At 51.1% G+C, this 26,959-nt stretch overlaps 2 protein-coding genes across 2 annotated transcripts in view; both read right to left on the minus strand.

Moving 5' to 3' along the window:
• LOC139240972 (prenylated Rab acceptor protein 1-like) lies at positions 1–19,830 on the minus strand. Its single transcript, XM_070869591.1, has 6 exons — positions 19,744–19,830; positions 9,770–9,888; positions 9,118–9,330; positions 8,306–8,403; positions 3,673–3,774; positions 1–651 (listed from the first exon to the last, which is right to left on the minus strand). Exons 2-6 carry the CDS (start codon positions 9,835–9,837, stop codon positions 563–565), a joined length of 570 nt encoding a protein of 189 aa, XP_070725692.1. The 5' UTR covers positions 9,838–9,888; positions 19,744–19,830; the 3' UTR covers positions 1–562.
• Positions 19,721–26,959, minus strand: part of LOC139240766 (probable G-protein coupled receptor 139) — a 21,922-nt gene continuing 14,683 nt past the window's right edge. Inside the window, exons 3-4 of the mRNA XM_070869245.1 lie at positions 23,032–23,130; positions 19,721–20,061 (exon numbers count right to left, since the gene is read on the minus strand). Coding sequence (XP_070725346.1) covers positions 19,721–20,061; positions 23,032–23,130 — 440 coding nt within the window. The remainder of the gene's footprint in view (positions 20,062–23,031; positions 23,131–26,959) is intronic.

The following is a 26,959-nucleotide window of genomic DNA, read 5'->3' on the forward strand; positions in this document are numbered from 1 at the left end:
TGTTGATAAATCTGGGAGCGTTTTATATACACAAGATGGAGACAGTTACACCAGAGTGAAAAAAAAACAGGCCATGGCCCCACGTACTGGCTGGGGCATGTAGTCGCACCGTTACACCCAACTGTTTACATACAACATTCCCATTCAAAATTTTTACATAGGCAACTACAATGTTAAATAGCAAGATCAAAACAGATAAAACTCCCAAGAGAAACTTGGAAATGGAAGTGTGCAGGCAATATTATTGATCATATACAGATTATGGAGTCATGTTATATCTGATTACAGTGAGCCTTTAGCCGATTCTAAGCTAGACATAATCGGAGATAGTGAGAGGGGAATAATGGATTATGGTGAGGTTTAATATGAATTATTGCAGTAGTGTTCAGACTGAGACACAGAGCGAGGCCACTCGGTAACTGTAAACAGATTATGTTTAGTGTGGTGAGCTGCACTGGTGAGGTCTCGACCGTACACTCTCTCCCACTTTATAAAGTGCTGTGGCCACGTCCTGTCTCAGTCGCCGACCCAATTCCCAATTCTTTGCTCTCTCTGCCGCCTGTTAAACAGACTCCATCTGCAGCTCATCCCCATCCCCAGACTCCAGCTCGTGGAACCCAGCGTGGCCTCCAATTATCACCAGGGTGGCACCTGGGGAGAGAGAGAAAGTTAGATCAAGACAAAAACAGGGGTGGGGAGGGGGGGGGGGGAAGAGAGAGAGAGAGAGAGAGAGAGACACACACAGAGACTGAAACCAAGAGAGACCGAGATACAGACAGAAAGAAAAAGAGAGAGAGAGAGAGAGAGAGAGACAGACAGGCAGATAAAGAGAGAGAGAGACAGACCGAGGAGAGAGAGAGACAGACAGAGAGCAAGAGAGGCAAATCGAAAGCGACACACAGACAAAGAGAGAGAGAGAGAGAGAGAGATATGTCCAGGAACCAACTCGAGGGCTGGCCAAACTAGACTGGGTGATGTATAATGAGAAAGGACTAATTATCAATCTTGTTGTGAGAGGCCCCTTGGAAAAGAGTGACCATAATATGGTAGAATTCTTCAGTAAGATGGAGAGTGACACAGTTAATTCAAAGACTAGGGTCCTGAACTTAAGGAAAGGTAATTTCGATGGTATGAGGTGTGAATTGGCTAGAATAGACTGGCAAATTATACTTAAAGGGTTGACGGTGGATAGGCAATGGCAAACATTTAAAGATCACATGGATGAACTTCAACAATTGTACATCCCTGTCTGGAATAAAAATAAAACAGGGACGGTGGCTCAACCATGGCTAACAAGGGAAATTAAATCCAAGGAAGAGGCATATAAATTGGCCAGAAAAAGCAACAAACCTGAGGACTGGGAGAAATTTAGAATTCAGCAGAGGAGTACTAAGGGTTTAATTAGGAGGGGGAAATAGAGTATGAGAGGAAGCTTGCTGGGAACATAAAAACTGACTGCAAAAGCTTCAATAGATATGTGAAGAGAAAAATATTAGCGAAGACAAACGTAGGTCCCTTGCAGTCAGATTCAGATGAATTTATAATGGAGAACAAAGAAATGGCAGACAAGCTGAACAAATATTTTGGTTCTGTCTTCAGGAAGGAAGACACAAATAACCTTCCGGAAGTACGAGGGGACCGAGGGTCTCGTGAGAAGGAGGAACTGAAGGATATGCTTATTAGGTGGGAAATTGTGTTAGGGAAATTGATGGGATTGAAGGCCGATAAATCCACGGGGCCTGATAGTCTGCATCCCAGGGTACTTAAGGAAGTGGCCCCAGAAATAGTGGATGCATTGGTGATCATTTTCCAACAGTCTAACGACTCTGGATCAGTTCCTATGGACTGGAGGGTAGCTAATGTAACACCACTGTTTAAAAAAAGAGGGAGAGAGAAAACGGGTAATTATAGACTGGATAGCCTGACATCAGTAGTGGGGAAAATGTTGGAATCAATTATTAAAGATGAAATAGCAGCACATTTGGAAAGCGGTGACAGGATCGGTCCAAGTCAGCATGGATTTCCGAAAGGGAAATCATGCTTGACAAATCTTCTGGAATTTTTTGAGGATGTAACTAGTAGAGTGGACAAGGGAGAACCAGTGGATGTGGTGTATTTAGACTTCCAAAAGGCTTTTGACAAAGTCCCACACAAGAGATTGGTGTGCAAAATTAAAGCACATGGTATTGGGGGTAATGTACTGACATGAATAGAGAACTGGTTGGCAGAAAGGAAGCAGAGAGTCGGGATAAACGGGTCCTTTTTAGAATGGCAGGGAGTGACTAGTGGAGTGCCACAGGGCTCAGTGCTGGGAACCCAGCTCTTTACAATATACATATAAAGGATTTAGATGAAGGAATTGAGTGCAATATCTCCATGTTTGCAGATGATACTAACCAGGGTGGCAGTGTGAGCTGTGAAGAAGACGATAAGAGGCTGCAGTGTGACTTGGACAAGTTAGGTGAGTGGGCAAATGCATGGCAGATGCAGTATAATGTGGATAAATGTGAGATTATCCACTTTGGGGGCAAAAACACGAAGGCAGAATATTATCTGAATGGCAGATTAGGAAAAGGGGAGGTGCAACGAGACCTGGGTGTCATGGTTCATCAGTCATTGAAAGTGGGCATGCAGGTACAGCAGGTGGTGAAGAAGGCAAATGGTACGTTGGCCTTCATAGCTACGGGATTTGAGTATAGGAGCAGGGAGGTCTTACTGCAGTTGTACAGGGCCTTGGTGAGGCCTCACCTGGAATATTGTGTTCAGTTTTGGTCACCTAATCTGAGGAAAGACGTTCTTGCTATTGAGGGAGTGCAGCGAAGGTTCACCAGACTGATTCCCGGGATGGCTGGACTGACATATGAGGAGAGACTGGATCAACGGGGCCTTGATACACTGGAGTTTGGAAGGATGAGAGGGGATCTCATAGAAACGTATCAGGTTCTGACGGGACTGGACAAATTAGATGCGGGAAGAATGTTCCCAATGTGGGGGAAGTCCAGAACCAGGGGATACAGTCTGAGGATAAGGGGTAGGCCATTTAGGACTGAGATGAGGAGAAACTTCTTCACTCAGAGAGTTGTTGATGCCTGTTAATGGGAGTTAGATATGGCCTTACGGCTAAAGGGATCAAGGGGTATGGAGAGAAAACAGGATAGCGGTACTGAGGGAATGATCAGCTATGATCTTATTAAATGATGGTGCAGGCTCGAAGGGCCGAATGGCCTACTCCAGCACCTATTTTCTATGTTTCAAAGACCGAGAGAGAGATGGCAGAGAGAGATCGAGGAGGGGGGGGGGGGGGGGGGGGGGGGAGGAGTGAGGGGGCAGAGTGAGGGGTAGGGAGACGGGGGGGGGGGGGGGGTAGGGGGGCCAGAGCGAGATGGGGGGGGGGTGGAGGAGAAGCTAGAGCGAGATGGGGGGGGGGGGCAGAGCAAGACGGGGGGGGGGGGCAGAGCGAGTCTGGGGTGGGGGGGGGCCCAGAGCGAGACCCGGGAGGGGGGGGGGGCCAGAGCGAGACGGGGGGGGGGGGGGGGGGGCAGGCGAAAGCGAAACCAGGGAGAGAGATGGAGATGGTTGAGCGAGACAGGAGTGAGAGAGATGGAGTGCTGAGACTCCAGCAGTGTGCAGGGTCCAGCGATAACCTCGACCCCTCACCCTCCCGTTACTCACCCAGCACCCAGAAGACGGCAGATCCAGCCCCGGCCAGCCAGAAGAAGGGGAAGGAGATGGCCCCGGAGACTCCGTACTGGTGTGCGGGGCTCAGCTCACGACCTGCAGATAAAGAAAGCGCACGGCTCAGGCAGCAGCCCAGATATCCCGCACCCAGTGGGAAGTGGGATACGGGGCACGCACCCCAGGGGGCGCAGGCTAACCTCCTTGTGCCACCCTACTCTCCAGGTCTGTGAACAATGACCCCTCACTGAAAGCAAGAACTTGCATTTCTGTGGTGCCTTTCACCTCGGGACGTCCCAAAACGCTTTTCAGCCAACGAGTTACTTGTTGGGTGTGGTCACTGTTGTAATGTGGGAAACGCAGCAGCCAATTGACACACAGCACGCTCCCACAAACACAAACAATAATGGTCAGATAATCTGTTTTAATGATGTTAGTTGAGGGATAAATTTCAGCCCAGGACACCAGGAATTATTTCTCCCCTGCTCATCTTGGAAATAGTGGCCCCAGGATCTTTTACATTCCCCTGAGAACAGATGACAGTTTAACGTCTCATCCGAAAGACAGTTACATGCTAGCTGCAAAAGGAGCCAATTAAAGATTTAAGGCCTGTGGATTAGCAACGCCTCGTCTTATATAGGCAAGTTGGATGTTGGTGATTGGCCAAAGGTCGCAGGATTTGTTGTGGGGCCAAATTGAATTGTGCTTCCATTGAAATAAGGCTTGTGCATGGCAGTGGTGCAGCCTCCTGTTACATAAAAAAATATACTCGACGACTGAGTCTCCACAGCCCTCTGGGGTAGAGAATTCCAAAGATTCAGAACCCTCCGAGTGAAGTCATTTTTCCTCATCTCAGTCTTAAATGGCTGAGCCCTTATTCTGAGACTGTGTCCCCTAGTTCTAGACCCTCCACAGACAGGGGAACACTCTCCCTCACTTGCTCTCAATTCCCCCTCAGAATCTTGTATGTTTCAGTGAGATCACCTCTCAGTTTTCTAAACTCGAGGGTATAGGCCCACACTACTCAATCTCTCCTCATAATACAATCCTCTGATCCTATTAAAAGTACTGGTATCAGGATCCCTCTGAAGTGAGTTGGTCTCACAGTCTCTCAACCCAAGATCACAAGCTCTGCACAATTACAGCTGGCTTCCTGGGGGCTGCGATGTAAAGGTTAATGATCTGCGGTGTGAGGGGTGCACAGTAACGATCAATTACGGGGGAGGGCAAGATGCAGATAGATTGATTCCTGGGATGAAAGGTTACCCCATGAGGTGTCACAGCCTTGGCTCAGTGGGCAGCACCCTCACCTCTGAGTCAGAAGGTTGCGGGTTCAAGTCACACTCCAGCGACCCGAGCACTCAGAGGCTGACACTCCCAGTGCAGGACGGAGGGAGCGCCACACAGTCGGAGGGGCAGGACGGAGGGAGTGCCACTGTCGGAGGGACAGTACTGAGGGAGCGCCGCACTGTCGGAGGGGCAGTACTGAGGGAGCGCCGCACTGTCGGAGGGGCAGTACTGAGGGAGCGCCGCACTGTCGGAGGGACAGTACTGAGGGAGCGCCGCACTGTCGGAGGGGCAGTACTGAGGGAGCGCCGCACTGTCGGAGGGGCAGTACTGAGGGAGCGCCGCACTGTCGGAAAGGCAGTACTGAGGGAGCGCCGCACTGTCGGAGGGGCAGTACTGAGGGAGCGCCGCACTGTCGGAGGGGCAGGACGGAGGGAGCGCCGCACTGTCGGAGGGGCAGTACTGAGGGAGCGCCGCACTGTCGGAGGGGCAGGACGGAGGGAGCGCCGCACTGTCGGAGGGGCAGGACGGAGGGAGTGCCACTGTCGAAGGGAGCGCTGCACTGTCGGAGGGAGCGCCGCACTGTGGGAGGGGCAGGACGGAGGGAGCGCCGCACTGTGGGAGGGGCAGGACGGAGGGAGCGCCACTGTCGGAGGTGTGTTAATTTGTAACAACAAAAGCTCTGATGTAATAAGGGGACCCAAAGACCGGATTGCTGATTTACCAGACACACCCAGCAGTTTCTCTGGAAGATGTAATTAGAATCGTTCTGCCTATGTAATTAGTGACTTTGCAAAGTGTCATTTCAGCCATTCTGACTGCCAACACCAGACAGATCAGAGCTCACTTGGAACAGACAGGATTCACTCTCACGGGTTACGACCTTCGCCCAACACCTGTCCCCCACCCACCAAATAAGTTCCTGCCCACATCCCCCCTCGCCCAAGGGCCTGGCCTCCTTCCCTTCCCTTCCCCCCCACCCCCCTTCCCCTGTCTTACCAACTGGATCACGTTCTCGCTCTCAACCCCCACCCCCTCCCTCTCGACCTGGATCACGTTCTTCCCCCATCCCCACTGTGCTCTCCGTGCTCTTTACCACCCCCCCATCACACCGAGTTGTTGACCACCTCTCCCCGAGTTCCCTCTCTCTCCCCCCTCCGATCCCCTGTCCCCTCGCTCTCTGCCTCCTCCCAGTCGCTCTCTTTCTCTCTGCCCCCCCTCTTCATCTCTCGCTCTCCCCCCTCCGATTTCCTCTCTCTTTCTCAGAAGGCCACGAAAACGTTTGTGTAGATGATCGCAGCGATATTGTAGGCAAAAGGTCCTGGGGAGAACCCGAAAGCCTATGTAGCAGCTTGAGCTCCAGGCTCGAGCGGCTGTGCGCTCCAACGTGGTTCAGCCCCACTTCTGGTGTCTTCCTATATCGTGCTGCGCATGCGCGACACGATCGAGCGCCCATGCACAAAAAGGGGGCGGGATCCATGGCGCACACGCACAGGAGGACACAAGAACCTGCGTGCAAATAATCAATCACTCAATCAACAGAACAAAAACAGAACATCTCGGCGATAGCACAGTGCTGCTTGTGGGAGCTGGCTGTGCGGAAGTTGGTTGCCGCGTTTCCTACATTACAAAGGTGACCGTACTTCATTGGTTGTGAAGTGCTTTGGGACATCCAGTGGTTGTGAAAGGTGCTATATAAATGCAAGTCTGACCTTTTTTCTTTGCTTTAAGCTGCGACAAACCTTAAAGAGACACTGGATTCAACGCTCTCGCTGTCACGTCATTCCTGGTTCCCTTGAAAACATAAAATGATGAGCAAACTCGCTAACATTGAGGGAGGAATGCCAATACCGTGACCTAGCCCTCCAACAGGCCTGGAACATTAGGTGCACTGAATGAAGTGAGCAGACTGAGCAGAGAGCTCAAGCCACCTTGTTAATGAGGCTTCCCACCACAGATAATACAAAAGAGACTTGGATTTGTGTGCGCTGTATGGTGCACGGAGTAGTACTGTAAATCTTTGCGTATAATACATTTCCTCTCGCAGCTCATCATCCCCACACTTTATTTAGAAAACTCATTCACGGTATGTATTCGCTGACAAGGTCAGTATTTATCGCCCATCTCCAATTGCGCTTGAGATGATGTTGGTGAGCCACCTTATACAAGGGAGCGGCTTGCTGGCCCATTTAAGAGGGCAATTAAGAGTCAACCACAGTGCTGTGTGTCTGGAGCCACATATAGGCCAGACCGGGTAAGGACGGCAGATTTCCTTCCCTAAAGGGCACGGGTGAACCAGATGGGTTTTTAAACGACAATCCGGTAGTTTCATAGCTTTTTAATTCCAGATTTATTCAATTAACTGAATTACCATTCCCAAGCTGCCGTGGTGGGATGTGAACTCACGTCTCTGGGTCACCAGTCCAGTTCTCTGGATTACTAGTCTTTCAGATAAATCGTTAAACCGAGGCCCCGTCTGCCCTCTCAGATGTATGTAACAGATCCCATGGCACTATTTCGAAGAAGAGCGGGGGGCTGGGGGGAAGTTATCCCCAGTGTCCTGGGCCAATATTTATCCCTCAATCAACATAACAAAAAACAGATGATCTGGTCATTATCACATTGCTATTTGTGGGAGCTTGCTGTGCGCAAGTTGGCTGCCGTGTTGTTTCCCACATTACAACAGCTACTACACTCCAAAAGTACTTCATTGGCTGTAAAGCGCTTTGAGAAGTCCGGTGGTCGTGAAAGGCGCTATATAAATGCAAGTCTCGCTTTCTTTCAGTAACATTACAACTATGCAACCGTACCCCATAAGCTTTGCATCTTCAATAAATGTCGTACCTGTATATAAGATACTCCCGAGACTTTTGGCTCTTACATTAAATTCAATTCATTCCGAATGCCTGTCACGAGGAAAGAACTCCCCCCCCCCCCCCACCCCCCCAAAAATAGAACCCAGCCAGTGACGATTCGCAGAGTTCCGACCTTCCGACGTACTGTTCGCGCAGTACGTGAAAAATGGCGAATTCACGCCACCAGGCATTCGGCTCGAGGTCCCCCCCACCCCCCACAAAATCCCGAGATTTCGAAGTTTCACCGCGAGAGATGCTTTATTTCACTCCGAAATCGCGTCTGTCCTGATGGATTCGCTGGAGTGGGTAAAACCACGATTGCAGCCCCCCGCTGCCGCACGGGCTGAGTTTGGCTCACTCAACACAGGCCGAGGATGGAGCCTGGGCCTTTCCTGCTGCGTGTGACCTGGGAGGGGGGTGGGGGGGCTCGCTACTGACACAGGCGCATTGACCAGTCTTTGAAGCGGCAACAGTCGAACATCTCTCACCGAACAGGACAAGGCGGGACTGAGAGGCCCTCAGGTGGACGATGTAACAGGCGCCAAAAAACACCACCAAGGCGATGAGCAGCATCGGAGAGGTGATCCTGAGAGAGAAGCAGAACGGTTTCAAATCACCCGGCAAACGGTTTCAAATCACCCGGAAAACAGATTAAAGAATCTCACGTTACCGGGGACCGTCCCCTCAAGCCCCTTGCCCGGGAGCGTCCCCCCAAGCCCCTCGCCCGGGGAACGTCCCCTCAAGCCCCTCGCCCGGGAGCGTTCCCTCAAGCCCCTCGCCCGGGAGCGTCCCCCCAAGCCCCTCGCCCGGGAAACGTTCCCTCAAGCCCCTCGCCCGGGAACGTTCCCTCAAGCCCCTCGCCCGGGAACGTTCCCTCAAGCCCCTCGCCCGGGAACGTTCCCTCAAGCCCCTCGCCCGGGAACGTCCCCTCAAGCCCCTCGCCCGGGAACGTTCCCTCAAGCCCCTCGCCCGGGAACGTCCCCTCAAGCCCCTCGCCCGGGAACGTCCCCCCAGGCCCCTCGCCCGGGAACGTCCCCCCAGGCCCCTCGCCCGGGAACGTCCCCCCAAGCCCCTCGCCCGGGAACGTCCCCCCAAGCCCCTCGCCCGGGGGGCTTGCTGCCCCTCCTTTTCTACTCGGGAGTTGCAGAGTCTGCCAGGTAGCAGTCACAGGGCAGCCTCGTATCTGTGGAACGCCCAACCGCCTCTCCTCCCCACACCAGGTCCAGCAGCCCTCATTCTGGGCACCCGCTCCCCTTCTCCCCTCCCACCCGCCCCCCCCCCCCCTCGGTTGGTCACTCACACACAGTACACGATGAGGCCCAGGAACACAAAGACGTAATTGCTCTGGAAGTACTCCACGTTCTTCACCAGCCGCTTGCACAGCTCGCCGAAGTTCTTGGGCCGGGAGAAGCGTTTCTGGTCGGCGAAGGAGGCCCAGGGGCGGATGGTAAGCCGTCGACGCTCAATCCACTCCTTCGCCGGGCCCTGGGAGATGATCTTCGGGATGTAAATCCTGCGGGGGGGGGGTGAACATATCAACGGTGTGAGGGTCGCATGAAATCCCCCCAGTACAGACAATGCCCATAGACAGACACCCCCTCACCCCCCCGCCCCACCCCCCCCCTCCGCCCCACCCCAACCACCCCACCCCCTAACCACCCCGCCCCACCGACCCCCCCAGCCCGCCCCCCCACCACACTCCTGCGCCCCACCCCCCCCCACCACCCGGGGTGACAGACGGTCGACAGGGGAGGGGGAAGAGGGTCGAGGGGGGAATGTCGACGGGCGTTGGGGGAGAAAGAGGGTCGACGGGGTGGAGGGGAGGGGGTTGGAAGGGGGAAGAGGGGCAATAAAGAGAGTCGACAGCGGTTGGGTTTGATGATGTCGGTGGGTTGTGCTGGGGTCGATGGCACATGGTAGGTCGCGATCCGTTGTGGCGGGGGCTCCGTTACCTGCCAGTCACCCCCGTGGCTTCCTCCTCCTTTGTCAGAGAGAACACGTCCTCAGTTTTCGTAGTCATGGTTCCCAAAACTCAGGCGCCAACTCGATCAGATCAACGAGAGCCTGGGACCTGAAACACAGCAGATAACAATCACAGATGACACTAAACTGGGTGGTGGTGTGAGCTGTGAGGAGGAGGCTAAGAGGCTGCAGGGTGACTTGGGACAGGTTAGGTTAGTGGGCAAATACATGGCAGATGCAGTATAATGTGGATAAATGTGAGGTTATCCACTTTGGGGGCAATAACACGAAGGCAGATTATCTGAATGGCGGCAGATTAGGAAAAGGGGAGGTGCAACGAGACCTGGGTGTCATGGTTCATCAGTCATTGAAAGTTGGTATGCAGGTACAGCAGGCGGTGAAGGCGGCAAATGGCATGTTGGCCTTCATAGCTAGGGGATTTGAGTATAGCAGCAGGGAGGTCTTACTGCAATTGTATAGGGCCTTGGTGAGGCCTCACCTGCAATATTATGTTCAGTTTTGGTCTAATCTGAGGAAGGACGTTCTTGCTATTGAGGGAGTGCAGCAAAGGTTCACCAGACTGATTCCCGGGATGGCAGGACTGACATATGAGGAGAGACTGGATCAACTGGACCTTTATACACTGGAGTTTAGAAGGATGAGAGGGGATCTCATAGAAACGTATAAGGTTCAAACCGGACGGGACAGGTTAGATGCGGGAAGAATGTTCTCGATGTTGGAGAAGTCCAGAACCAGGGGACATAATCTTAGGATAAGGAGTAGGCCATTTAGGACTGAGATGAGGAGAAACTTCTTCACTCAAGAGTTGTTAATCTGTGGAATTCCCTGCCGCAGAGAGTTGTTGATGCCAGTTCATTGGATATATTCAAGAGGGAGTTAGATATGGCCCTTACGGCTAAAGGGATCAAGAGGTATGGAGAAAAAGCAGGAAAGGGGTACTGAGGTGAATGATCAGCCATGATCTTATTGAATGGTGGTGCAGGCTCGAAGGCCCAAATGGTCTCCTCCTGCACCTATTTTCTATAGCATACCCGCTCACCCTGTCCACAGGCCCATCTCCAAGTAGATGTCGCTGTACTGATGTTCCACACTCCGTCTACATTGCAGATAGATAGATGGTGGTTCACCTCCTGACTCCCCAAAGCCTTTCCACCATTTACAAGGCACAAGTCAGGATTGTGTGGAACACTCAATGAGCTCGACACCATCCAGGACAAAGCAGCCTGGTTTGATTGGCTCCCCATCATCATCATATCATAGCTCACCACCTTCAACATTCACTCCCTCCACCACCGGCGCACCGTGACATGCAGTGTGTACCATCGACAAGATGCACTGCAGCAACTCGCCAAGGCTTCTTCGACAGAACCTCCCAAACCCGCCACCTGACCAGCTGGAAGGACAAGGGCAGCAGGATCATGGGAACACCACCACCTCCATGTTCCCTTCCAGGTCACACACCATCCTGACTTGGAAATATATTGGCCGTTCCTTCATTGTCGCTGGGTCACAATCCTGGAACTCCCTCCCTAACAGCACTGTGGGAGCACCTTCACCACACGGACTGCAGCGGGGGGAGAGAGAGAGAGAGAGAGAGAGAAAGAAAGAAAAGAAAAGAACGAACCCTACTCTCTGTCTCCTAACCAATTCCCACTATCAGTGCTGGGACCACTGCTGTTCACAATTTACGTTAACGATTTAGACTTGGGAATCAAAAACACAATTTCTAAATTTGCGGATGACACTAAATTGGGGGAGGCGGGGGGGGGGGGGAAATTAGCCAATACTGAGGAGGACTGCAACAAATTTCAGGAGGATATTAATAAACTTGCAGAATAGGCATACAATTGGCAAATCAAGTTCAGCACAGACGAATGTGAGGTATAACATTTTGGCAGGAAGAATAGGGAGGTCACTTATGACTTGGAGGGTGCGAGCATAGGTATAGGTGGGGTAGAGGAACAAAGGGATCTCGGAGTACAAATACACCAATCACAAAGTAGCGACAACGGTTAGCAATGCCATTAAAATAAGCAAACCAAGCCCGATTTCTCGAGGTATAGAATGGAAAAGTAGGGAAGTTATGCTAAACCTGTATCGAACCTTGGTTAGACCGCACTTAGAGTACTGCGTACAGTTCTGGTCGCCATATTATAAAAAGGATAGAGGCACTGAAGAGGGTGCAGAGAAGATTTAGAAGTATAATACCAGATATGCGAGGGTATACGTACAAAGAAAAGATGATGAACAGGCTGTGTCTCTTTATTCTTGAAAAAAGGCTGAGGGATAATGTAATAGAAGTCTTGAAAATTAGGAAAGGTTTTGATTGATACAGAGAGAATGTTTCCACTTGTGGGGAAGAGCATAACTAGAGGCCATCAATATAAGGCAGTCACCAAGAAATCCAATGGGGAATTCAGGAGAAACTTCTTTGCCGAGAGAGCGCTGAGAATGTGGAACTCGCTACCACAGGGAGGGGTTGAGGTGAATAGTATCGATGCATTTAAGGGGAGGCTGGACAAGCATATGAGGGAGAAGGGAATAGAGGGTTATGCTGATAGATTTGGATGAGGAAAGGGATGGGAGGAGACTCGAGTGGAGCATAAACGCTGGCATGGACTGATTGGGCCGAATAGCCTGTTTCAGTGCGGTATATCCTGTGTAATATCCATTATCCCTACTCTCTGTCTCTCTGAATCATAGAAATTACAGCACAGAAGGAGGCCATTCGGCCCATCGTGTCCGTGCCGGCCGACAAAGAGCTATCCAGCCTAATCCCACTTTCCAGCTCTTGGCCGTAGCACTGCAGGTTACGGCAATTCCAAGTGCACATCAAAATACTTTTGAAATGCTATGAGGGTATCTGCCTCTCCCACCCTTTCAGGCAGTGAGTTCTAGACCCCCACCATCCTCTGGGTTAAAAAGATTCTCCTCAAATCCCCTCTAAGCATACTAACAATTACTTTAATTCTATGCTCCCCGGGAGGAGGAGCAGCAGTGCGGCAGAGCGAGGCCGAAGGTAAAACAAAGTAGTAAAAAGAAATCGAAGTGTGATGTCACAGCCAAGCGGGTAAGTGATTGGCTGGTGGGTTGGTGAGTAATTAATCTTTTTCTTTTTATTTCCTTATCAGTAGGTAATCTTTGACATTGTTGCCAAATTAAGTTAATTTAAGGGTTAAGTCATGGCAGGAGAGCCCAGACCCATGTCATGCTCCTCCTGTGCAATGTGGGAACTCAGGAACGCTTCCGCATTGCGGCACTGGAGCTGCGCAGGAATTCACTCTGGAGCATTCGCGATGCTGAGGATGTCATGAACAGCACGTTTAGTGAGTTGGTCACACCGCAGGTAAAGGTTACTCAGGCAGATAGGGAATGGGTGATCATTAGGCAGAGCAGTGGAAGGAAGGTAGTACAAGGGGCCCCTGCAGTCATCCCCCTCCAAAACAGATACACCGCTTTGGGCACTGTTAGGGGAGATGGCTCATCAGGGGAAGGCAGTGGCAGCCAAGTTCATGGCACCATGGGTGGCTCTGCTACACAGGAGGGCAGGAAAAAGAGTGGGAGAGCGATAGTGATAGGGGATTCTATTGTAAGGGGACTAGATAGACGTTTCTGCAGCCGCAATCGAGACTCCAGGATGGTATGTTGCCTCCATGGTGCAAGGGTCAAAGATGTCTCGGAGCGGGTGCAGGACATTTTGGAGGGGGAGGGTGAACAGCCAGTTGTTGTGGTGCATATAGGTAAAAAATGGGATGAGGTCCTACTAGCTGAATTTAGGGAGCAAGGAGTTAAATTAAAAAGCAGGACCTCAAAAGGTAGTAATCTCAGGATTGCTACCAGTGCCACGTGTTAGTCAGTCAGAGTAGAAATAGCAGGATAGCTCAGATGAATACGTGGCTTGAGCAGTGGTGCAGCAGGGAGGGATTCAAATTCCTGGGACATTGGAACCGGTTCTGGGGGAGGTGGGACCAGTACAAACTGGACGGTCTACACCTGGGCAGGACCGGAACCAATGTCCTAGGGGGAGTGTTTGCTAGTGCTTTTGGGAAGGGGTTAAACTAATATGGCAGGGGGACAGAGGGAAGTAAAATTGGGGCAGAAGCAAAAGATAGAAAGAAGAAAAGTAAAAGTGGAGGGCAGAGAAACACAAGGCAAAAATCAAAAAGGGCCACATTACAGCAAAATTCTAAAAGGGGCAAAGTGTGTTAAAAAGACAAGCTGAAGGCTCTGTGCCTCAATGCAAGTAGTATTCGTAATAAGGTGGGCAAATTAACTCCGCAGGCAGCTATTAATGAATATGCTATAATTGGGATTACGGAGACAAGGCTCCAGGATGACCAAAGCTGGGAACTCAACATCCAGGGGTATTCAACATTCAGGAAGGATAGACAGAAAGGAAAAGGAGATGGGGTAGCGTTGCTGGTTAAAGAGGAAATTAACGCAATAGTAAGGAAGGACATGAGCTTGGATGATGTGGAATTGGTGTGGGTGGAGCTGCGGAATACCAAAGGGCAGAAAACGCTAGTGGGAGTTGTGTACAGACCACCAAATAGCAGTAGTGAGGTTGGGGATAGCATCAAACAAGAAATTAGGGATGCGTGCAATAAAGGTACAGCAGTTATCATGGGCGACTTTAATCTACATATAGATTGGACTAACCAAATTGGTAGCAATACGGTGGAGGAGGATTTCCTGGAGTGTATTAGGGATGGTTTTCTAGGCCAATATGTCAAGGAACCAACTAGAGAGTTGGTTATCCTCGACTGGGTGATGTGTATTGAGAAAGGACTAATTAGCAATCTTGTTTTGTGAGGCTCCTTGGGGACGAGTGACCATAATATGGTAGAATTCTTCATTAAGATGGAGATGACACTATTAATTCAGAGACTAGGGTCATGACCTTAAGGAAAGGTAACTTCGATGGTATGAAACGTGAATTGGCTGGAATAGGCTAGCGAATGATACTTAATGGGTTGACGGTGGATAGGCAATGGCAAACATTTAAAGATCACACGGATGAACTTCAACAATTGTACATCCCTGTCTGGAGTAAAAATAAAATGGGGTAGGTAGCTCAAACGTGGCTAACAAGGGAAATTAGGGATAGTGTTAAATCCAAGGAAGAGGCATATAAATTGACCAGAAAAAGCAGCAAACCTGAGGACTGGGAGAAATTTAGATTTCAGCAGGAGGACGACAAAGGGTTTAATTAGGAGGGGTAAAAAAAAAAAGAAGAGTATGAGAGGAAACTTGCCGGGAACATAAAAACTGACTGCAAAAGCTTCTATAGATATGTGAAGAGAAAAAGATTAGTGAAGACAATCGTAGGTCCCTTGCAGTCATATTCAGGTGAATTTATAATGGGGAACAAAGAAATGGCAGACCAATTGAACAAATACTTTGGTTCTGTCTTCACGAAGGAAGACACAAATAACCACCTGGAAATACTAGGGGATCGAGGGTCTAGAGAGAAGGAACAGAAGGAAATCCTTATTAGTCAGGAAATTGTGTTAGGGAAATTGATGGGATTGAATGCCGATAAATCCCAGGGCCTGATAGTCTGCATCCCAGAGGACTTAAGGAAGTGGCCCCAGAAATAGTGGATGCATTGGCGATCATTTTCCAACAGTATATCGACTCTGGATGTTCCTATGGATTGGAGGGTAGCTAATGTAACCCCACTTTTTAAAAAAGGAGGGAGAGAAAACGTGGAATTATAGACCGGTTAGCCTGACATCAGTAGTGGGGAAAATGTTGGAATCAATTATTAAAGGTGAAATAGCAGCGCATTTGGAAAGCAGTGACAGGATCGGTCCAAGTCAGCATGGATTTATGAAAATGAAATCATGCTTGACAAATCTTCTAGAATTTTTTGAGTATGTAACTAGTAGAGTGGACAAGGGAGAACCAGTGGATGTGGTGTATTTGGACTTTCAAAAGACTTTTGACAAGGTCCCACACAAGAGATTAGTATGCAAAATTAAAGCACATGGTATTGGGGGTAATGTATTGATGGGGTTAGAGAACTGGTTCGCAGACAGGAAGCAGAGAGTCAGGATAAACGGGTCCTTTTCAGAATGGCAGGCAGTGACTAGTGAGGTGCCGCAGGGCTCAGTGCTGGGACCCCAGCTATTTACAATATACATCAATGATTTAGATGAAGGAATTGAGTGTAATATCTCCAAGTTTGCAGATGACATTAAGCTGGGTGGCGGTGTGAGCTCTGAGGAGGATGCTAAGAGGCTGCAGGATGACTTGGACAGGTTAGGTGAGTGGGCAAATGCATGGCAGATGCAGTATAATGTGGATAAATGTGAGGTTATCCACTTTCGGGGCAGATTATCTGAATGGCGGCAGATTAGGAAAAGGAGGTGTGCAACAAGACCTGGGTGTCATGGTACATCAGTCATTGAAAGTTGGCATGCAGGTACAGCAGACGGTGAAGAAGGCAAATGGTATGTTGGCCTTCATAGCTAGTGGATTTGAGTATCGGAGCAGGGAATTCTTACTGCAGTTGTACAGGGCCTTGGTGAGGCCTCACCTGGAATATTGTGTTCAGTTTTGGTCTCCTAATCTGAGGTAGGACATTCTTGCTATTGAGCGAGTGCAGCGAAGGTTCACCAGACTGATTCCTGGGATGGCAGGACTGACATATGAGGAGAGATTGGATCGACTGGGCCTGTATTCACTGGAGTTTATATGAATGAGAGGGGATCTCATAGAAACATATAAAATTCTGATGGGACTGGACAGGTTAGATGCAGAATGTTCCCGATGTTGGGGAAGTCCAGAACCAGGGATCACAGGCTAAGGATAAAGGGTTAGCCATTTAGGACTGAGATGAGGAGGAGAAACTTCTTCACTCAGAGAGTGGTTAACCTGTGGAATTCTCTCCCGCAGAGTGTTGTTGATGCCAGTTTGTTAGATATAGTCAAGAGGGAGTTAGATATAGTCAAGAGGGAGTTAGATATGGCCCTTACGGCTGAAGGGATCAAGGGGTATGGAGAGAAAGGAGGAAAGGGGTAATGGGGTGAATGATCAGCCATGATCTTATTGAATGGTGGTGCAGGCTCGAAGGGCCGAATAGTCTACTCTTAGAAACAAACAGAGAAAATAGGTCCATGTTCTTCACCCCTCTGCTGAGGGAAATGGGTCCTTCCTAATACTCTATCTAGAAACATAGAAACTTACAGCGCAGAAGGGGGCCATTTCGGCCCATCGTGTCCGCACCGGCCGACAAAGAGCTGCAGGGCCCTCGGTCAGTAGCCCTGAAGGTTACATATAAACCTATGAGCAATGACGGAAAGGAAAGAGCACCCAGCCCAACCAGTCCGCCCTCACACAACTGCAACACTCCTTGCACTGAAACATTCTACACTCCACCCCAACCGGAGCCATGTCATCTCCTGGGAGGGGCAAAAAACAGATAAAAACCCAGGCCAATTTAGGGAGAAAAAATCTGGGAAAATTCCTCTCCAACCTATCCAGGCGATCAAACCTAGTCCACGCGATCACCCTGGCCGTATTCGATTCCATGCAGTACTTACCATTATATCTGCGCTGTCCAACAAAAGGTCATCCAGTCTAATCCCAATTACCAGCTCTAGATCCGTACCCTGCAGGTTACTGCACTTTAAGTGCCGATCCAACCATCTCTTAAAAGTGGCAAGGGTTTCTGCATCCACCACTCTTCCAGGCAGCGAGTTCCAGATTCTTACAATGCTCTGCGTAAAGAAGCCCCCCCTCAAATCCCCTCTAAACGTTCCACCAACCACCTTAAAACTATGCCCCCTTATAGCAGATCCCTCCACCAATGGAAATAGACCCTTACTATCCACTATGTCCAGGCCCCTCATAATTTGATGCACCTGAATAAGGTCTCCCCTCAGCCTCGTCTGTTCCAAAGAAAACAACCCCAGCCTATCCAATCTGTTCTCATAACTAAAATTTTCCAGTCTAGGCAACATCCTCGTAAATCTCCTCTGTACCTTCGAGTGCAACTACACCTTTCCTGTAATATGGTGACCAGAACTGTACGCAGTATTGTAGCCTAACTAGTATTTTATACAGTTCAAGCATAACCTCCCTGATCTTGTATTCTATGCCTTGGCTAATAAAGGCAAGTATTCCATATGCCTTCTTAACCACTTTATCTACCTGTACTGCTACCTTCAGGGATCTGTGGACATGCACTCCAAGGTCCTTCTGTTCCTCTACACGTTTCAGTGTCCTACCATTTATTGTGTATTCACTTGCCTTGTTAGCCCTCCCCAAGTCACCATCATCATGGCCAAAGACTGTCCTAGATGCCGATGGGGATGTTGCACTTTATCAAAGATACTTTGAGGGTGCCCTTGAAACATTTCCTCTGCCCACCTGGGGCTCACTTGCTGCGTAGGGGTTCCGAGTAGAGCGCTTGCTTTGGGAGTCTTGTGTCAGGCATGCGGACAATGTGGCCCGCCCAACGGAGCTGGTCGAGTGTGGTCAGTGCTTCGATGCTGGCCTGAGCAAGAACACGAACGTTGGTGCATCTGTCCTCCCAGTGGATTTGCAGGATCTTGCGGAGGCAACGCTGGAGGTATTTCTCCAGCAACTTGAGGTGTCTCCTGTATATAGTCCACGTCTCTGAGCCATATAGGAGGGCGGGTATCACTACTGGTCTGTAGACCATATGCTTGGTAGCAGCTTTGAGGTCCAGGTCTTCAAACACATTCTTCCTCAGGCGACCGTAGGCTGCGCTGGTGCACTGGAGGCGGTGTTGGACCTCGTCAACGAATGTCTGCTCTGGCAGATAGTAGGCTCCCAAGGTATGGAAAATGGTCCACATTGTCCAGGGCCGCTCTGAGAATTTAGATGACCGCCGATGTTCGGGTCTCCATCCCTCCTGCGATGTTCGGGCCTTCCTTCCCTTGGTGTTGTTCTTGCCTTCCTCCGTTCGTTGGCTCCACTTAACTGCGGAGCTCGCGGCGAGCACGCGGTGCGCAAAATGGCTGCGGCCACTCTGACCTCTCCTCCTTCCACGCAGTGGACCTGTGGCCATCCCAATGCCTGCCCTCAGTCACGATCTAATACGATTCAACAGCAGGACGAGGCCAACACCCGACCGTCTGTGCAAGCATCAAACGCAGCATTGTCCGAGACCTCGGAGCCCCTTTAAATAACACCCCGGATTGATTGCTGCGCCTTGTGCAGTCCAACATTTTCAGGTTCATCAACACCATCCGCCACGTGAGGCGGAAAAAGTGAATTTGCTGAGAATGCTGAGAATGCTGTCAAGCAGGCATTGCACGCGAATTGACATCGCAATTTCCATGGCGTTAGCCAGCAGGAGGTGACATTTTAACGCCCTCAAAAAATGAACACCAAATTTCGTGGCAGGCGTCAACAACACGGAGCACCAGTTCCAGACGCCCAACGCCCAGTTAACACCCAACACCGGCATTAGCAGCAGGCGTTAGCAACCAAATTTCAACCTCCAAGTCTTTCTTTCTATTTACACTGCGCAATTTAGCATTCAGGCTTAGGATCCCTGTTAGGGGTTAGCATCAGGGTTAGCGGTTAGCGGTTAGCGTCGGGGCGATGGGCGAGGGCCAGGGTTAAAGGTGAGGGTCAGGGGCCGGGGTTAAAGGTGACGGTCGGGGTTAAAGGTGAGGGTCAGGGGCCGGGGTTAAGGGTGAGGGTCGGGGGCCGGGGTTAAAGGTGAGGGTCGGGGTTAAGGGTGAGGGTCGGGGGCCGGGGTTAAGGGTGAGCTCCAGGGTCAGAGGTGAGGGTTGGGGGCCGGGGTTGAGGGTGAGGGTCGGGGGCCGGGGTTGAGGGTGAGGGTCGGGGGCCGGGGTTGAGGGTGAGGGTCGGGGGCCGGGGTTGAGGGTGAAGGTTGGGGGCCGGGGTTGAGGGTTAAAGGTGAGGGTCCGGAGCCACTGTTAACTGACGGTTATTTTTCTACCTGTTTTGTTGCTGGTTCCGGCGTCCAGTTGGCAGCGGAAGTGATGTCGAATATTCCTCTTGTTCATCATTTTCCGTTTAAGAATTCTTAGCCAATCAGCCGCCGGTTGCCATGCGGGGCCGTGCATCTGCGGCCAATCAGCGGGCGGCTCCCCTCCGCGGGAGGTGCACCAATCAGCTGCCTGTTGCTGGGCAGAAGTGAAAAGCTCGGGGAAATCACTTGTCATCTGCGGCCAATCGGCGGCTCGTAGCCAGGCGAAGGCGACGGCCTTCCTCCAATCAGCTGTCCTTAAATCCGCCGGCGCGCTTAGCCAATCACCTGAGGTTTAACGGAAGGCGGTGGAGCACTTGGCCAATCCCCTGAGGTTTAAGAGAAGACAGGGGCCGAATTGACCAATCCCCTGAAACTTAACAAAAGGCAGGGGCAGAATTGACCAAAATGCTGAAGTTTAACAGCTGACGGTGGAGCAGTTGACCATCATCATCTCCTGTGGTTTCACCGAAGGCAGTGGCAGAATTGGCCAATCCTCTGAGGTTTAACAGAAGACAGGGGCGCAGTTGGCCAATCCCCTGAGGTTTAACAGAAGACAGGGGCGCAGTTGGCCAATCCCCTGAGGTGTAACAGAAGACAGTGGCGCAATTGGCCAATCCCCTGAGGTTTAACAAAAGACAGGGGCGCAGCTGGCCAATCCCCTAAGGTGCAACAGAAGACAGGGGCGCAGTTGGCCAATCCCATGAGGTTTCATCATCATGGGCATTCCCTCGAAGTCGATAAAGGTTTGCTTCCACTCTGAAAGTGAGTTCTGTCTACTGTACATGGTCCATGTCTCTGAGCCATGAAGGAGGGCGGGTATCACTACAGCCCTGTCGACCATGAGCTTGGTGCTGGGTTTGAGGTCCTGGTCTTCGAGCACTCTCTTCCTCAGGCGACCGAAGGCTGCACTTGCACACTGGAGGCGGTGTTGGACCTCGTCCTTGTTGACCGTATGCTCCCCAGGTATGGAAAGTGGTCCACATTGTCCATGACCTCATCGTGGATTTTGATAACCGGGGGGCAGTGCTGTGTGGCGGGGGAAGGTTGGTGGAGGACCTTTGTCTTACGGATGTTTAGTGTGAGGCCCATGCTCTCGTACACGGTCGTCTGCTACTGTAATTCGCCGACGGGCAATGGGACGACCTTGGATCTGGCCTGGAGGTGGCGAAGGTTGAACAGATTCCCATTTGTCCTGTAATTTACCTCCACTCCAGCGGGGAGCTTGCCGAGAGTGAGATGGAGCATTGCAGCGAGGAAGATCGAGAAGAGCATTGGTGCGATGACGCAGCCTTGTTTGACCCCGGTCCGATTGCGGAATGGGCCTGTGGTGGATCTGTTGGTCAGGATCATGGCTTCCATTGTCATCGTGGAGCAGGCGGAGGATGGTGACAAACATTTGAGGGCAGCCGAATCTGAGGAGGACACTCCATAATCCCTCACGGTTGACAGTATCGAAGGCTTTTGTGAAGTCAAAGCAGGCCATGTACAAGGGTTGGTGCTGTTCCCTGCATTTCTCTTGTGTCTGCCACATGGTGAAGATAATGTCCAATCCCCTGAGGTTTAACAGAAGGCAGAGGCACACAGTTGGCCAATCCCTGTGGTTACGAGGCGGAGTGAGGAATTCTTGGCCAATCAGCTTTGGTGGATGTGAGCCGGTTACCACCTTACCAATGGGATGCCCGCCCAGGGTCTGTGCCCTCGTTCCTCGTGGGGAGCCCTGGGACTTGCTGGGGTCTGGCTCTGATGGACATGTGGGCTCAGCCCCAGGGAGGGAAGAGCTATCTGTGTGTCTCAGAGCTTCCTCTCCTTCCTCCATCAGGTCTGGCACTCGTTGATTGCTACACACCTTTGCCATGTCCCTCCATCAGCCGTCCCTCATTGAATACTCATCTCCATCTGAGTCAGAATGTCATGGGCTCGAGCCCCACTCCAGAGTCTTGAGCCCATAATCCAGTCCCAGTATTGAGGGAGCTCCAACCTGTCGGCGGGGCAGTACTGAGGGAGCGTCGCACTGTCGGCGGGGCAGTACTGAGGGAGCGTCGCACTGTCGGAGGGTCAGTACTGAGGGAGCGTCGCACTGTGGGAGGGTCAGTACTGAGGGAGTGCCACACTGTCGGAGGGTCAGTACTGAGGGAGTGTTGCACTGTGGGAGGGTCAGTACTGAGGGAGCGCCACACTGTCGGCGGGGCAGTACTGAGGGAGTGTCGCACTGTGGGAGGGTCACTACTGAGGGAGCGTCGCACTGTGGGAGGGTCAGTACTGAGGGAGCGCCACACTGTCGGCGGGGCAGTACTGAGGGAGCGTCGCACTGTCGGAGGGGCAGTACAGAGGGAGAGCCGCACTGTCGGAGGGGCAGTACTGAGGGAGCGTCGCACTGTGGGAGGGTCAGTACTGAGGGAGCGCCACACTGTCGGCGGGGCAGTACTGAGGGAGTGTCGCACTGTGGGAGGGTCAGTACTGAGGGAGCGTCGCACTGTGGGAGGGTCACTACTGAGGGAGTGCTGCAGTGTCGGTGGGTCACTACTGAGGGCGTTTTGCACTGTCGGAGAGTCACTACTGGAGGAGCGTCGCACTTTTGGAGGGGCACTACTAAGGGAGCCCTGCACTGTCGGAACAACGATACTGTGGAAGCGCTGCACTGTTGATGGGGCAGTACTGAGAGAGTGCTGCACTATCGGAGGAGTAGTACAGTGGGAGTGCTGCACTGTCGGAGGTGCAATGCTGCGAGAGCGCTGCACTGTCGGAGTGGCAGTACTGAGGGAGCATATTGTACATTAAACCGATGCCCCATCTGCCCTCTCAGGTGGATGGAAAAGATCCCACGACCACTGTTGGAAGAAGAGCAGAGGAGTTCTCCCCGGTGTCCTGAGGGCTAATATTTATCCCTCAACCAACAACTAAAAGCCGATGAGCTGGTCATTACCACATTGCCATTGGTGGGAGCTTGCCTTCATTACAAAAGGGATTACAATTCAAACAGTACTTCATTGGCTGCAAAGGGCTTTAGGACGTCCTGAGGTGGTGAAAGGGGCTGTAGAAATGCTCGTTCTCTCTATCATCACCAGGAACAGGAAGTGAGAGTTGAGCTGCTGTCAAACCAATCAAGTCCAGTAAGCAGCAGAGGTTTCTTTAGTCGAGCTTACCAGAGGAATATAACGAGACTAACTCGACACATATCCTCCTGAGCAGCTGGCAAGCTTCTGTCAACGGCAGGGCCACCATCTGCTCAGCCCGAGTACTTCAGTCAGACTGTACGAGGGCGACAGCTGTCCAAGCTTGGACCATGGCCATCGTCTGTTGGAAAACCGTTATAATATCGTCCGAGTGGTGCACAGTCGGCCATGGATGAAGAAGCTATCAACAATACAGAACCGAACAGAGTCAGACAGAACATGTCAGCCGTGGCTCAGTGGGCAGCACGCTCGCCTCTGAGCCAGAAGGTTGTGAGTTCAAGTCCCACTCCAGGGGCTTGAGCCCATAAATAAATCTAGGCTGACACTCCCAGTACAGTACTGAGGGAGCGCCGCACTGTCGGAGGGGCAGCACTGAGGGAGCGCCGCACTGTCGGAGGGGCAGCACTGAGGGAGCGCCGCATTGTCGGAGGGGCAGTACTGAGGGAGCGCAACACTAAGGGAGCCCCGCACTGTCGGAGGGGCAGTACTGAGGGAGCCCCGCACTGTCGGAGGGGCAGTACTGAGGGAGCCCCGCACTGTCGGAGGGGCAGTACACAAGGAGTGCTGCACTGATGGAGGGGCAGTACTGAGGGAGCACTGTACTGAGGAAGCGCTGCACTGTGGGAGAGGCAGTACTGAGGGAGTGCTGCACTGATGGAGCCCCGCACTGTCGGAGGGGCAGTACTGAGGGAGCGCTGCACTGATGGAGGGGCAGTACTGAGGGAGCGCTACACTGATGGAGGGGCAGTACTGGGGGAGCTCTGCACTGTCGGAGGTGCCGTCTTTCGGATGAGATGTTAAACTGAGCCTGCTCTCAACTGGACATAAAAGATCCCATGGCACTATTTCGAGGAAGAGCAGGGGAGTTTATCTCGTTGTCCTGGGACCAATATTTATCCCGCAATCGACATCACAAAAACAGATGATCTGGTCATTATCACTTTGCTGTTTGTAGGAGCTTGCTGTGCGGAAGTTGGCTGCCACGTTTCCCACATTACAACAGTGACTACATTCCAAAAAGTACTTAATTGCTTGTAAAGCGCTTTGTGATGTCTGGTGGTCGTGAATGACCCTATATAAATGCAAGTCTTTTATTAAGAGGGAATGCAGCCTCTCCCTATCTGTGTAACCACCTGCAGCTGTTCCACCCCCCGAGATTTCTGCTCCTCTGCTAGGGCATTAGCAGAACTTTAAAACTGAGGCGTTGCCAGACTGAAAGCCAATATTGTCAGCGAGCACAGGGAGTGGTGTGTGAAAGGGACTTGGTTTGAGTTAGGATTTGGGCAGCAAGGTTTTGGATGAACTCAAGTTTATCCAGGGATGGAATGGGCCTCCTGTCCCTGTGTAACAGGCTCCAGGGGTGGAATGGGCCTCCTCCTGTTCCTGTGCAACAGGCCCGAGGGGCTGAATGGTCCTCCTCCAGTTCCTGTGTAACAGGCTCCAGGGGCTGAATGGGTCGCCTCCTGTCCCTGTGCAACAGGCCCGAGGGGCTGAATGGCTTCCTCCTGTTCCTGTGTAACAGGCTCCAGGGGCTGAATGGGCCTCCTCCTGTCCCTGTGTAACAGGCCCGAGGGGCTGAATGGCCTCCTCCACCTGTTCCTCTGTAACAGGCTTGAGGGACTGAATGGCCTCCTCCTGTCCCTGTGGAACAGGTTTGAGGGACAGAATAGCCACGTCATGTTCCTCTGTAACAGCAGGGGGAATTGGACAGGTTAGGTGAATGGGCAAATTCATGGCAGATGCAGTTTAATGTGGATAAATGTGAGGTTATCCACTTTGGTGGCAAAAACAGGAAGGCAGATTATTATCTGAATGGTGACAGATTAGGAAAAGGGGAGGTGCAACGAGACCTGTGTGTCATGGTACATCAGTCATTGAAGGTAGGCATGCACGTACAGCAGGCAGTAAAGAAAGCAAATGGCATGTTGGCCTTCATAGCGAGGGGATTTGCGAATAGGAGCAGGAAGGTCTTACGGCAGTTGTACAGGGCCTTGGTGAGACCACACCTTGAGTATTGTGTGCAGTTTTGATCTCCTAATCTGAGGAAGGATATTCTTGCTATTGAGGGAGTGCAGCGAACGTTCAGCAGACTGATTCCAGGGATGGCAGGACTGACATATGAAGAAAGACTGGATCGACTAGGCTTATATTCACTGGAATTTAGAAGAATGAGAGGGGATCTCATAGAAACATGTAAAATTCTGATGGGATTGGACAGATTAGATGCAGGAAGAATGTTACCGATCTTGGGGAAGTCCAGAAGCAGGGGTCACAGTCTAAGGATAAGGGGTAAGCCATATAGGACCGAGATGAGGAGGAACCTCTTTACTCAGAATTGTGAACCTGTGGAATTCTGTACCACAGAAAGTTGTTGAGGCCAGTTCATTAGATATATTCAAAAGTGAGTTAGATGTGGCCTTTCTGGCTAAACGGATCAAGGGGTAAGGAGAGAAAGCAGAAATATGGTACTGAAGTGCATGATCAGCCAGGATCATATTGGATGGTGGTGCAGCCTCAAAGGGCTGAATGGCCTACTCCTGCATCTACTTGCTATGTTTTCATGTAACAGACATGAGGAGCTGAACTGCCTTCTCCTGTTCCTGTGTAATAGGTTCGAGGGACTGAATGAGATCCTCCTGTTCTTTTGTTACAGGCTTGAGGGGCATAATGGGTCTCCTCCTGTCCATGTGTTGCAGGCTTGAGGGGCTGAATGACCTCCTTCTGTTCCTGTGCAACAGGCTCCAGGGACTGAATGGGCCTCCTCCTGTTCCTATGTAACTGACTCGAGGATCTCAATGGGCCCTCTCCTGCTCCTATGTAACAGGCTAAAACTGCTGAATGAAGTACTCCTGTTCCATTCCTGCGAGATGCGCTGTGCCCCTGTGACCCTGTCATCACTGTTAGGGTTGGTGCTCTCACACTGCACTGAGGGACAGATACCGTCTCTCTGCCCATCCCTGGCACCCCCCCTGCCACTGCCCCAGGGAGCAGCTGTCACAATCAGAATGCATGAAACCGAAGGATCCCAGGGATGGCTGAAGGAGCTCCTGCAACTTAATTCAACCCAGAGAAATAATCCGTCTCACCGGGCCTGGAGGTGCTGATCAGCAGAAGAAGAAAGTCACTCCTAGCCTTCAAATATATGTCAAGTAACAACTCGAATCCTCAACATTCTCACTTTAACCCCTCAACCTTAAGTCTTCTTAACTCCCTCACCTTAATTCACTGAATCATAGCATGGCTACAGTACAGAATGAGGCTATTCGGCACATTGAGACCATACCAGCTCTCTGCAAGAGCACCTCAGCTAGCCCTTTCCCCACAGCCCTGCATTTTTTTTTCCTTCAGGTACTTATCCAGTTCAGGTTGTGGAGCTGGGAAGTGCCAAACCATGGCTCTACAGACAAGTAGTTGAGCTAAAGCAGAATTTTCAGACGGGCTGTTTAAGAATTAAAAGTCAAAAGTTATTTTCTACATACACGGGATCAACTTTGGAGACCAATTTCCTGCAGTAACTAATAGCTTCTCCTTGTACCCGAAGTAACCTTGACAAATGGCATTTAAAAACGGAATGAATATATTAGAGTGCACTACAGTGCCACCACTGCCTGGAAGGTGTCATTACAACGTGACATTCAGAAAGGATATCTTTGCCTTAGAGGCAGCGCAATGATGGTTGACCAGATGGATTCCTGGGATGAGAGGGTTGTCCAATGAGGAGCGATTGAGTAGAATGAGCCTATACTCTCTGGCATTTAGAAGAATGAGAGATGATCTCATTGAAACGTATAAAATTCTTGGAGGACTTGACAGGGTAGATGCTGAGAGGCTGTTTCTCCTGGCTGGATCAGTGCTTGGGCCTAAGCTGAATACAATCTATATCAATGACTTAGATGAGGGAACTGAGTGTAATATATCCAAGTATACTGACCGTACAAAGCTCGGTGAACGTTAGCTGTGAGGAGGATGCAAAGAAGCCGCAAAGAGATATAGATCGATTGAGCGATTTG

The sequence above is a fragment of the Pristiophorus japonicus genome, chromosome X (genome assembly GCF_044704955.1).
Source record: "Pristiophorus japonicus isolate sPriJap1 chromosome X, sPriJap1.hap1, whole genome shotgun sequence".
NCBI lineage: Eukaryota > Metazoa > Chordata > Chondrichthyes > Pristiophoridae > Pristiophorus > Pristiophorus japonicus.